Raw genomic sequence first — 14,202 nt, forward strand, 5'->3', positions numbered from 1 at the left:
TTATGCATGAAATTATGTACTCAGAGACTCTTCACGATATCTTCCACTTATAACTAGCTAAATTCTTTGTGCATTTATCATAATTAAAAGATAATAATTCATTAAAGATCAAAATACCCCATCTAGGTGTGGTTGATAAATAGTTATGCCTTAAAGAAGTCATTTTATGAGTATTGCAATTTCACCTTTATTTTTCAATGCATAGGTCTACTAATCTTGGGAGATGAGTCCATACTTCTGGCCTATGGGATCACAAATACTTCTATAGTATTTCACATTGTGATTAATATAGGTACGGTATTATAGCCAAACTCATGGGTTCACAAGGTGTAGACCCCATATATCACATTCTTTAATCTTGGCCTACTTTTAAAAAAATTATCTATAAAAATGTATGATTAAAAGATATCCACTTTTTATACAAGTCTAACTTTTTTTTTAAAAAAATTCCATGATACTTCTTTATAATTATTTTTTTCAAAACATAATTCAAGATTTTCTTTATGTTGAACTCGCATATAGTCACATTATTTTTATGTGCCACCCCCCCCCCTTCTCCCTCGAGTAGTCACACAATCAATTCCTCTCCATAAAATTTCTCTATAAGTCTTATAGATAGGTTCACTAGATAATTTTTTAGACAATCATTAAATGTAGTGTTAGAAATATGGAAAAGGAGGCATGTAGTTTAATATTTTATTAAAAAATAAAAGTTTCAATGAAATCCCATATACTTTCTCTTACAAACTACCTTTGTAAGCAAAAACATCAATGAAATTAACAGATTCACATCCAATATCAAGTTTTCACTAGAAAAATAGAATTTTGGATGCATGGTTAAACACTATTTGAGCACATACTGACCATGATATCTGTTCCATTTTTTATCGCCTCTAGCAAGGGTGTACACGAAGTATAAGGATGTCCATATTGAACCTAAAAATAGTAAAAGAGTAATTAGATTCCTCAAAACATCTATATGAATATAAATTATAATAGTTTGTTCTAGAAAAGTCATTCATGGCATGTTTATTATATATATGCTTATATAATATTGCAAGGAACTATCAAAGATTAAGATAAACTAATTTTTTATTTTCATTTGATGAGAGCACAGACATTTGTTTCTTTTCATTTTTTACACAGATTCAAAAAAATACATTCTATGCAAAGTTTTGATTTTCTTAAAATTATGGATCCTACAAAATGTTGTTACATTAAAACTTTCAATAATATTAAAATGTATTTTATTCATAAATCAATCAATGAAAATTTCATCATTAGAGGTAAAAACCTACCTTATCTTTTGCCTTTATAGCGTGAAAATTATGGTACATATAAATGTATTTTGTGAATCTTGATGGACATTGTAGATAATGCTACATTTGAAATGAGACATTAAAATGGCCAACCAAAAGGTATATTTTCAATAGATTCCTTAAATGTTGTCAAAAGGTAACCTATTTGACACCAAAAAATACTTCTTTGCCTAACAAAACTCCCGAAAATGCTAAATTTTGAAGAGAATGAGATTGTGTATGAGAATTTCAAGTTTGCATGAAAAACATGATAATTTTAAAATTGTAAGATTCATTAGAAAGAGCCAAAATCCACACTTTCTTGGGCTTAATTGCACCTATCCATTGAGATTTATCAACATTAATACTACCTACACCTCTTTTGGAAATGCATCAAGATGTTGGGTGATGCTAGCAACAACATCCAAGGTGTCTGACCTACTTCAATAAGCAATACTAAACAATATCTAAAGAGCTCATGTGATGCTAGTATTCGTTATATAGTTGAAAGCTACCTTTAGCTTGAGATATAAAGTGCACACATTGTTGGCATCAAAGTTCTTGACTATTTTGAAACTACTTCATGAGAGCTTCATGTAGTCTAAAACTATTTTTTATAGTTTGAACCTACACCATGGCAATTTGAATCTTATTTTTTGGCAAGACATTTTTGGCACATGCTAGAGGTTGGGTGATCCTAGCATTAACACAGTAGTTACAAACTATAATGTATAAGGCCAAAACACTCACATTGCAAGATAGGAGTAGAAAGGCCTTATTCAATGCTAGCATCCATAAAGAGGTTGGAGAGTGAAAATCAATGTGGGGGAGGGGGACGTAGATAGTGTGTTTTCCACAATTACCAATTGGAAGGGTCTACACCATTACTTCAACACCAAAATAGCATTGACCCTTGTGATAGTTTTAATTCTTATTCTAATCACATTGAATGGGATTGCTAACCGCACTTTTGGTGCCCACCAAGTCTTCTAAAAGTTGTGTGTCCCCCACCATGTCCATGTTGTCATCTTGCAGTCATGGCTACCCTAGATTTGATGTAGTGAAGAGAATTGTGACATATAGGAAGGGGCCACCTTCTACTTGTTGAGATATAAAGCTCCACTCGTGATATGCCAGGGTGACCATTGTGCATTTATGTCATCGACTTGTTAGCTGCAGATGCGGTTGGTACACCGCCCATGAATAATAGCTAGATGATAGCTATCTTTATGTACTCTAGTTAGTGGCTCAGTTAGTATGCCACCTTAGTTAGTTGAGCTTGGTTTGAGACCCACATATAGGGTTTACCTATTCTATTGTACTTAGATTTCTTTTGGATTTCACAACTTAGAAGAGGAAAACTGTTTTTAGCCTCCACCTTTGTGTATATTCCCCCATTGTGTATGTGAGAAAGTTGCAAGTGAGATTCCTTCCTTCTCTCTCACTCTCTTCACATGGTTTGCGGTGTCCTAGTAAGAGGATCAGTGTTGCTTTCCTTTTTTTTGACGTTTGGGAGCAAATCCCTACAGGTAGCACAGTCGAAAAGTGCAAGAGTGCACTGTCTTAGATTGGGATGCCCTTCGCGGTGTGGAGAAAGGATAGTATATGCTACGGGTGAGGGCAAAGCCCACGGTGATTTTTTTTTTTTGATTTGAGGCCATTTCGGGGCCCGTTTTGGTGGCGAAAGTTTTTCGCAAGCACTCAAGAAAGTGCCCTGTTTTTGTTGTGCGACCACTGTTCTGTAGGTCATTGAAAAGTTATCACAGAAATTACATCATATGCCTATGCGCATAGATATGGGGAGTGACAGAATCATTCTTATTGCCTCTTGATGCATAATCATCATGAGGAAGTGACTGTGTGGTCAAATACCACTCTCGTCAGTTTTGCAGATTTGCCCTTGTGAGGCAGAAGTTGTGCTTTTTTGCAGTGACAGAATATTTTATAGTGTTCTGTATTTGCATCTGATGCTCTTTCACAAATTGTCAGTGAAAATCTTGACAAGAACAACTTCCAAGCATGGAAGTTTAGAATGATGAATTTCCTTAAGGGAAAAGGCTATTGGGAGTTCATTACTAGAGCTAAACAAGAACCAGTTATTCCTAATCTTCCCAATCAACAGGAGTTGCATGCTTTTAAAGGATGGCATGAGAGAGCTAGAAAAGTTTTGTACTGGCTGTTTATCAGTATTTCAGATTCTATGATTGTGCATATTCAAGATGCAAGCATGCCGAAGGAGGTGTGGGATATTTTGACAAAAATGTATAGCACAAATATGCAAGCTAGGAAAATGCAGCTCAAGCAAGAGTTGCATAATGTGCAAAGAGAAAATATGAGCATCAATGACTACCACATGAAGGTGAAGAAGATTGCAGATGCACTTGCTTCTATTGGGTCTCTAGTGGAAGATGATGATCTAGTTTCTATGACCTTGAATGGTCTAGGAAAGGATTATGCACAACTCTGGACATCCATTTCCGTTCGTGAGAATTTCCCTGATTTTGAGGAGTTGATTGCTCTTCTAATTTCTGAAGAGCAGAGAAATGGTGGTGCATCTTCTTCAGGAGGAACTTCAAAAGAAGCTGTCTTCTACTCAAATGCTGGAAGAGGTAGAGGTAGAGCTAGTAGAGCAGGCCGATTTGGAGGCCGTGGCCGAAATTAGAATATGTAGCAAATTCAAGAAAACCAGTCCTATGGAGGAGGACGTGGTAACTCTAGAGGCAAGGGGAGCCAAAGAGGTCATGGTGGATGGCAGAGAGGCCAAAATGCAAACAACAATGTTGAATGCTACTACTATGGTAAAATGGGTCATATGGTTAAAAACTGCTATAAAAAGTAGAATGACATCATGATTGCAAAATTGCAATAAGGCAATTATGCATCCTAGTAGACAGGGTGATGACAAAAATGAGCATCTATTTATGGTGCAGCACATGACCAATTCTGTGACAAGTGCAGAAGAAAGCAATGATGTGTGGTATGTTGACTCAGAAGTGTCAAACCACATGATAGGTCATGCAAAATGGATGCAGGATGCAAGGAAAATGGAAAGACCAGGATTTGTGGAGACTAGTGATGATACTGCACATCCTATTGTGCAGATTGGTAAAATTCCTTTGTCTATGTAGGAAGGAAAAAAGAAATACTTGTCTAATGTATTTCATGTCCCAAATATCACCAAGAACCTAGTTTCTGTTGGTCAAATGGTTGAGCAGGGCTTACAGGTCAGATTTAATCCTCATGGATGCTTTGTTGAGGATATGAAAAATAAAGGTCGCTTGATAGCAAAAGGGAAGAAGAAGGGCAAGATGTTTACGTTGGATGCGGACATGCCTGAATTGAGTGCAACAATGTTTGCACATGGGACCGGTGTAGTTGCAGATATTGATATCCAGCATAAACGCATTGGTCATGTTAATGTACAGCAACTTAAATTAATGCAGGCCTTAAATATTGTTGCAGGATTGCCTAAGTTCAGGGTTGTAGAAATGGGCTTGCAAAAAGGAAAAACATGCATATTGGAGAGGTATCTTGTGCCATGCTCAATGAAAAAGAAGAGCTAGATTATTATTGGGCTGAAGCAGTTGCTACAGCAGTCTACATAATGAATAGGACTCCCACTACAGCAATACATGGCATGACGCTAGAGGAGAGGTACACTGGTAGGAAACCAGATATTTCTCATTTCAAAGCTTTTTGGTTGCATTGCCTATGTTCATGTGCCAAATGAGTTGAGATCCAAGTTGGATACAAAAGCTGAGAAGTGCATCTTTATTGGTTATTCTCTACAGCAAAAAGGGTATAGATGCTATAACCCTTCTATTCGTAAGTTTACAGTGAGCAGAGATGTTGTTTTTGATGAGATGAGCAGCTGGTATAAACCAGTAAATGTGATTGCTGATGTAGATGCACAAAATGGTAATGCTGCACAGAATTCACAGCAGCAATCACAAAATATTAGTGGACCTGAAGTGTCCTCTAGCAATGGTTCACGTATTTCACCATGGACAAGCAGATTGAGATCAGGAGGATCTCCTCAAAGCAATGCAGATAGTGGTATGCAAGTATCACAAAAAGGAAAAGGGAAAGTAGATCAGATCATGGTTGATGTGAATGCAGGTCACTCCTATGTGGATGGTGAATCCAATGGCTCAGAACATAGCCTGAACATAGCCTTGATGATGAGTTGGGTATTCCTTCTATTGTTACACCTGGAGTAAGGAAGACAAGGGATGTTTTGAGAGCACCTGGTAGTGAGCCTATTTTGCACAGGTCTACTAGAGCTAGGTATCCTATGGATAGGCTGAAATATGATGGATTTACAGCCATTCACTATGCTTATATGGTCAAAGTGATACATGAACCAGAACCCACTTCTTTTGAGCCAGTCATGGGAAAAGAAAAATGGGAGAAAGCCATGGATGAAGAAATGGATGCCTTGGAAGCAATTGCTGCATGGGAATTGGTTCCTTTGCCTAAAGACAAGAATGAAATTGGATGCAAGTGGGTTTATAGGGTGAAGCACAATGCAGATGGTTCTGTGAACAGATAGAAGGCAAGATTATTTGTCAAGGGGTATGCACAAGCATTGATTATGAAGAAACATTCAGTCCGGTTGCAAGGATGGCAACCGTCAGAGCAGTCATTGCTATGGCTACATCAAAGGGATGGTGTTGAGAGTTCACGCTCAACATCATGTGATCATGTGTGCATAGCACCATCACGTGATCATATGTGCATAGCACCAACCTTATAGAGTGCTATAAAGGAAAGGGTTAGATCCCCTAACCCTAACCCTAAAAGGGTTTGTATATATTCTATTTTTTCAACTAATTCTAATGTACAGTTAGTCATTTGTGGTGTGCTCTCTAGCTGTGCCCTCTCTCCTCATCTCCACTCTTCTCCTCTCCCCTCTTCATATTTTGTCATGGTATCAGAGCTTGGTTCTGCCTTCTGCTGAGGCGCCATCCTTCTTGAGAGAGTGAGAGTGATTAAGAGTCTGAGAGTTCTCGAGTGATCGTGAGTTCCTTCCCTTCACTTCCGTAGAGAGAATTCCATCCATGTTAAGAAGAAATTTCTGTCCATTGAGAGGAAATTTCCGTCCATTATTCTTTCTTTGAGTTCTTGAGAGATTTCATTCTTGAGAAAGAGAGTATTTCTTGTTTATGAGAGAGAGAGATATCTAGATCTTAGTCTTTGAGAGAGAGGTTTTGAGAGATCTGTGAGAAAGAGAAAGAAAGGTTGATTCCAAAGCTAAGCCTCTCCAACAAGTCTCCTTTGATGGCCGTCCCTATCAAAAGCTCCTTCTACAACAGCTCCAACTAACGCTACTTTGAGCTCATGGAGCTCACGGCGCACCCACAACTAAGCCAACATATAAGGCCAGCATCACTAGCCGTCGCCGTCCAACAGCACCCTCCTACATTCATCGTCCGCTCACACACTAAGGTGCATGCTTCAACGACTCTCAAGCCATAGCGGACTGCAGCGACTTCAGCCAAAGGAATCAATCGAAGGCTAGCACAGCGCCAAGGCACATCCAAGACTCCAGTGCCCTGTTCTACCACGCTATGGACTAGTCTCCAACAGCCTAGCTTTGAGCTCCTATGCCTCCAAACGGCTCAGCTCTGCCAGCCGACCTTCAATCAGTCGTCAACCAAGCCCTTCAGCGATCGCCTTACACAGAGTCTCCAACGGCTGCAGCCCCAGCACTAGCTCTTCCAGCAGCTCTCGTCAATGCTCCAACTCAATGCTCCAACTGCAGCCTTCTACAAGACAATGATGCCATAGTCTTGCATCAGTAGCTCCATCCTCGGGCTGCTCCACAGACTCCAGTAGCACACGAACTACTTCATCTATAAGCGGCTGAGCCTCATGACTGTCGTCTGTAGGAAGGATGGCAGGCTGCAGGGTTGCAAACTTCTCCAGAAGCATCCGACTCTGAACAATCAAGCTGCTGGCTATGCCTCTCCAACGATCTCCAACTGCGCCCACAGCCAACTCTCACGGTGCCTTAGCTCCAGTGAGCATTACGGCTACCCCTCCTGCGAGCTCGCCTCCAGCACCTCTCCATAAAGCCAGCACCTACGCGGCTCTTTCAATCAGCTCCCCAGCAGCACGACCGCCACAACTGCCATCTCCGAAGCCTCTAAGGCTCTGACGCAAGACTCCAACGAATTGCTGTGATGGAAATCCATAGGCAGACAAAATCTTCTTAGATTCCCTCGGAATCTTTTAGATTCCGATGAAGCCATTGGTCGACACGTGGCAGATAGCCTTAGCCACAACTGCCACGTTATCTTATCTACCACGTGGGAGATAAGCGCCTCATGAATCTGACACGTGGCAACCTTATCCACAGTGCCACGTCATTCGCACCACGTCATCGGCCACGTAAGCAGTCCACATCATCACCGACTGCCACATCATCTATGCCACATCACTAGGCCACATCATCAGGCCACATCATCAGTGCCATGTCACCTGTGCCATGTCATCAGTGCCATGTCAGCATTGCCACGTCACCCTGCTGACATCATCTGTGCCACCTCAGCACTGCCACCTCAGCAGTCCAGTCAGCACTGACCCCTGCAGGCACAGTCTCTTGCCAGGCACACTGTGCACACACTGCATGTGCACACTCCTACCACCTCAGCACAGAGCTTCACTGGCACACCTCTTGCTAAGCACAGTGCCACATCATCATTGCATGTGACTCACAGTGACACATCATCATTGAGCACCATTTGCACTCCTTTTGCCCCTCCACTTAGATCAAGTCATATCTCTTGATCCAGGAAGAATTTGAGGGTGCTCCAAAAAAGAAAGTCGCTCGATTTTTCGTGCTGTACGCGCTCGTTACATCACACGCACATTTCGGCGCAAGTTACACTCACATTTGAGCCTCACCGACAAAACCACTTCCTTCACGCACATTTGCCTCTACATCGACGCATCTGACCCAGCACTTAAAAAGAACAAAAGAAAAGGAATTATTTGCTGCTCTTTCATCGATCGACGGTTGGTTTAGATCTAGATCAGAGTAGACTAGATCGCCATAGAGGGGACGCTTTGAATTCCCCAAGTTGCCAATCTAAGCCATGCCCGAAATTCCCGACTAGTACCTACTCGGAGTCAGTCCATACGCTCACATCCGATTTCACATCATTACATTACCTGAAACCTTACGTTCATTAATTCAGTGAGCAGACTTCAGAGTTCAGAGGCATTGCAGATTGATTCAGTGGGCAGATAGCACTTGATTTCACACACACATGCCACCATTGTAAAGCCTATTTGGCTATCTCACGGCATCGTGCACATCATTTTTCAGCCTTGTAAAGCCTCTTGGCTATTCCCGGCATCATTGCCACAAGCCTTGTAATACAGATCAGATCTTATATACTGCAGTTCTATCTTCACCGACGGTACAGAGATTTCACTTGGCATCTTCAATGTATTTGCAGTTGATTCATACAGAGTTTTTCAGGACACTTTTGAGTACATTGTTTGCACCATGTCGACTAGCAACCTCAATCTGGAGGCATCTGCTAAGTTAGACAACTCCAATTACGGTACATGGAAATACCGAATGGAGACCATTCTTGTGCTTCAGGACAAATGCGATGGATCCATACCTAGACCATTGGCTGATCCAGCCACCAATAGCTCTACTCCATCTGCTGTCACAGCACCAGCAACGGGATCTACATCGGGATCTACATCTACACAAACAGTTTCCACACCAGTAGCAGATCCTGCCACTGCCCGAGCTCAAGCAGAATGGGATAAGAAAGACAAGTATGCCTATCACCTGATCAAGCAGAATGTGCAAGATGTCATGCTAGGACAGCTCAACACAGTCAAGACATCAAAAGAAGCATGGGATATGTTCGCAGCTCTCTACGAGTCCAAGAACACATCTAGGATTCTCACCCTGAGAAACCAGATCAACCAGAGTTTCCGCAACAGCAGTGAAACCGGTCATGCTTATGTACTCCGCATCAAAGACTACAACAATCAACTTGCAGCAGGAGGAGAGACTATGAATCCCGCAGAAATGGTTCAAGTAATCTTGAATGGACTAGGAGAAGGATATGAGAATCTAGTCCAGAGTATTGCCATCCAACGGCAAATTCCAACACTGGAAGAACTTCAGTCAGTTCTACTTGGTGAAGAACTCAGGACTCAGGCCATTCAAGCACGTAAAGGTCATTCTAATGATCAGGCATTCACAGCTTCAGATAGAAGCAGAGGCAAAGGCAGAAAACAGAGGTAGATCATATCAGAAAAGTGGTCATCATCAACAAAGTCAAAATCAGCATCAGCATCAGCATCATCCTCAGCAACACCAAAATCAGCAAAGAGGAAATCATTCCAACCGAGGAAGATTCCAAGGACGAGGGAATGCATCCACCAATGTGTCAAACATTCAATGCAACTATTGTCACAAGTTTGGACACTATGAAAGAGATTGCCGCAAGAAGCAGTATGACCAAGGCGGTCAATCCAGCAGTAATCGAGGGAATTCCCGAGAAAGAGGAAATCATCGTGGTGGATATTCTAGTCACAGTCATTTTGCAAATGAACATGGAAATATGTTTCTTGCAAGTGAGGAATTGCATCAGACTGATACAATGCACCTAGACATCGATTTCAATCATAAAGAGGATTTCAATTATCAAGTCGACCAAGTGGAACAGGATCCTTGGTACATCGATAGCGGTGCATTATCTCATATGACAAATCATCAGGAATGGTTCACAGAAATGAAGCCATTAGAAGGACAAAAGAATGTCATCTACATAGCAGACAATACACCGAATCCGGTTCAAGGGACAGGGGTTATCCCTATGAACAATTTCACTGGTACAAAAGGATTAGTCAAAGATGTGCTCTATGTTCCGAAGCTCAGCAAGAACCTTTTGTCAGTAGGTCAAATGACGGAACACAACTACAAAGTCATCTTCGACGGTGATGAAGAGGGGAGAGGAGAAGAGTGGAGATGAGGAGAGAGGGCACAGCTAGAGAGCACACTACAAATGACTAACTGTACCCTAGATTTAGTTGAAAAAATATAATATATACAAACCCTTCTAGGGTTAGGGTTAGGGGATCTAACCCTTTCCTTTATAGCACTCTATAAGGTTAGTGCTATGCACATATGATCACGTGATGGTGCTATGCACACATGATCACATGATGTTGAGAATGAACTCTCAACACCTTCCCTCAAGATCAACATCATGAAGTAGGCCTTCCCTCAAGACGATGATTTTGGGAAATCGAAGAAGGACTGAGCATTACATTCATCACACCCCTTTAATGGGAATGTCCTTACTCTGTGTCAAACCAAGAGCTAGTCGGTGTTTCTCAAATAGCTCTTTACCGAGTGGTTTGGTAAAGATGTCTGCAACATTTTCTTTGCTATCACAATGCTGTAGTGTGTGATGTCACCAAGTAACACTCTTTCTCTGATGAAGTGCTCTCTGACATCAATGTGCTTTGTCCTGGAGTGATATACTAGATTTTTGGCCAATGCTTGAGCCGATTGATTATCACAGTATATTGTTGTTGGCTTTGACTCATCAAAGTAATCTGTTTCTGACAATAGTCTTCTGAGCCATATAGCCTCACATGCACCTGTAGTGAGTGCTCTATATTATGCTTTAGTCGAAGACAAAGAAATAGTTGGCTGTTTGTTTGACAACCATGATATAGCACCTTGACCAAGGAAAAATGCATATCCCTGTGTCGATCTCCTGGTCTCATGATCTCCGGCATAGTCACTGTCACAGTATCCATGCAACCGTGGATGACTTCCTCTTTATTCTATCCCAAACTGTCTTGTTACTCTGATGTATCTCAAGACTCTTTTGGCTGCATTCCAATGAGACTGTTTTGGATTTGCCATAAACTGTGCTAGTGAGCTTATTGCATAACAAATATCTAGCCGTGTGATTGTTAGATATATAAGAGATCTGATGAGTTGCTTGTAGTATCTGTCATTGACTGTAGGCTTTTCTGAATCTTTAGTAAGTTTCAAACTCTGTTCCATGGGAGTGGTTGCAATCTTGCAATCTGCCATATGAAACTTCTTTAGGAGACTGTCAACATACTTGAGCTGACTCATAAATGTGCTATCTGAATCTCTCCAGAACTCAATTCCAAGACAATAGTGCATAAGTCCAAGATCTTTCATGTCGAACTTTGCAGATAAGTCTTGTTTTAATTTTCTGATGAAGCTATCCTTGCTTCCTGTCACAATCAGATCATCTACGTACAAAAGTGCAATAGTAATGTTTTCCCCTTGAACTTTGTAGTAGAGAGTATGATCTGCATTGGATTTCATGTATCCTAGATCAGAAAAATACTTGTCAATTCTACTGTACCAACTTTTGGGTGCTTGCTTTAAGCCGTAGAGACTTTTCTTGAGATGGAAAACCTTGTTCTCCTTTCCTGGTTCAACATAACCTGCTGGTTGTTGCATGTAGAATTCCTTATCTAGATAACCATTGAGAAATGCATTCTTGACATCGAGCTGATACACATTCCATTTGCTAAGTGTCGCTAGTGATATCAAGAACCATATGGAATCCATCTTTGCTACTGGAGCATAAGTCTCATCATAGTCTTGACCATATTGTTGTGCAAATCCTTTTGCAACTAGTCTAGCTTTGTATCTCTGAATACTGCCATCTGGATTGTACTTCACTTTGTATACCCATTTGTTGGCTATGGCCTTCTTTCTTGGTGAAAGGTCCTCGGGGGGGTCACTCATCATATGTAACCCTATCACGTGAGTTCAACAGAAGGATATTTTTTATTTCTAAAATTTACAAAAATAAATATACATAAGGGACTATTTAAAATAGTTTTGGGAAAAATTTACAGATTTGTATAGAAAAGGGGTACATTTTATTAATGAAAATTTTACAGATAAGGGATTTTAGAAATAGGCCTTGAATGCACGTGGTATAGAGGGTTTATACATAGTGACCCCCCTAAGGAAAGGTCGCATAATTCCCAAGTGTTATTTTTATGCAAAGCATCCATTTCTTCATTCATAGTAGTTTGCCATTCTGGCTTGTCTGCTGCATCTTCGAAGTACACTGGCTCTTCTGTAGCCATGATGGTAGTCATAAGAGCATAGTTGGTGGTTTCCACCTGAATTGCTTTGCCTTTTTGAGCATATGTCAATCTAGTTGGTGGTTTGCTTTCCCTAGTAGACTGTCTGAGCTGCTATGGTGCTGCTTGGGGTGTTGCTGGCAATTCTTGCTCTTCTTCATCAACCTGTTCTGTAGATGATTGTGAAGTCGATGCTTCTATCTCCTGTGTAGGTGAGGTTTTCCATTCTGATTCCTCATCAAAGATTACATCTCTAGAGATAATGACTTTGCGGTTGATGGGATCATACAATTTGTATGCTTTGCTTTCTTCACTGTAGCCAACCATGATGCATTTGCGTGACTTCGCATCTGATTTCCTGCGATGATCATCATGTATGTGGGCATATGCTATGCAACCAAATATGTGGAGATGCCATGGCTTGTGTCCAGTGAATGCTTCATAAGGAGTCATACCTTGTATTGGTTCGATACGAAGCCAATTAAGCAAATAGTTAGCTGTAGCTATTGCTTCTGTCCAATACTGATTCAGAAGATGCTTTTCACTAAGCATTACTCTAGCACTGTCTGCTAAAGTCCCATTCTTCCTTTCAGCTCTTGCATTTTGCTGAGGAGTATCTACACATGTGAATTGTCTTCGAATGCCGTGATTTTTGCAAAAGTTCACGAATGCTAAAGACATGTATTCACCTCCTCTGTGTGAGCTCATGACCTTGATCTTCTAGCTATTTGGTTTTCTACCATGGCTTTGAATTCTTGAAATCTGGAAAACACTTCAGATTTCTCTTTCAGAAAGTAGACCCAACAATATCTACTGTAGTCGTCGATGAAGGTCAAGTAGTAAAGTGAACCATTGATGCTGCGGGTCTGGGCATAACCCCATACATATGTATGAATCAAATCAAGAATACCTCATGCACGAGAGGTACTTCTGACAAAGTTGGTTTTCTTTTGTTTGCCGAAGTAGCATGCTTCACAAACCTTTTCAAGAAACTGTAGCTTCGGAATCCCAATTGCCATATTCTGATTCCTTAGATCTAACAAGTACTTGAAATTGACATGACCGTATCTCTTGTGCCATTTTGTAGATAGTGGCATATGTTGCATTTGAGCTAACATGGCATGCTTATATGGTGCTGTAGCTAGCATTCTATATAAGCGTCCTTCCTTGACACCTTTTGCGACTAGCTGACATCTTTTAGATTTGTCTCTGATAGTGCATTCATCACCGTCGAAGATGACTTTGTAATTGTGTTCTGTCATTTGACCTACTGACAAAAGGTTCTTGCTAAGCTTCGAAACATAGAGCACATCTTTGACTAATCCTTTTGTACCAGTAAAATTGTTCATAGGGATAACACCTGTCCCTTACGGTGTATTGTCTGCTATGTAGATGACATTCTTCTGACCTTCTAATGGTTTCATCTCTGTGAACCATTCTTGACAATTTGTCATATGAGATGATGTACCGCTGTCAATGTACCAAGGATCCTGTTCCACTTGGTCGACTTGATAACTGTAATCCTCTTTGGGATTGAAATCAGTGTCTAGGTGCATTGGATCAGTCTGATGCAATTCCTCACTTGCAAGAAACATATTTCCATGTTCATTTGCAAAATGATGTGACTAGAATGTCCACCACGATGATTTCCTCTTCCTCGAGAATTCCCTCGATTATTGTTGAATTGACCGCCTTGGTCGTACTGCTTCTTGCGGCAATCTCTTTCATAGTGTCCAAACTTGTGACAGTAGTTGCACTGAATGTTTGACACATTGGT

The 14,202-nt window shown here is 40.8% G+C and overlaps 1 protein-coding gene across 1 annotated transcript in view; it reads right to left on the bottom strand.

Moving 5' to 3' along the window:
* Positions 1-14,202, bottom strand: part of LOC147888780 (putative serine protease EDA2) — a 196,184-nt gene that overhangs the window by 60,260 nt on the left and 121,722 nt on the right. The window contains exon 8 of the mRNA XM_087392365.1: positions 865-936. Within this exon, the coding sequence (XP_087248491.1) occupies positions 865-936 (72 nt within the window). The remainder of the gene's footprint in view (positions 1-864; positions 937-14,202) is intronic.

This window comes from Dipteris shenzhenensis, chromosome 21 (genome assembly GCF_047967505.1).
Source record: "Dipteris shenzhenensis isolate YYH24624 ecotype China chromosome 21, Dip_SZ_1.0, whole genome shotgun sequence".
Lineage (NCBI taxonomy): Eukaryota > Viridiplantae > Streptophyta > Polypodiopsida > Gleicheniales > Dipteridaceae > Dipteris > Dipteris shenzhenensis.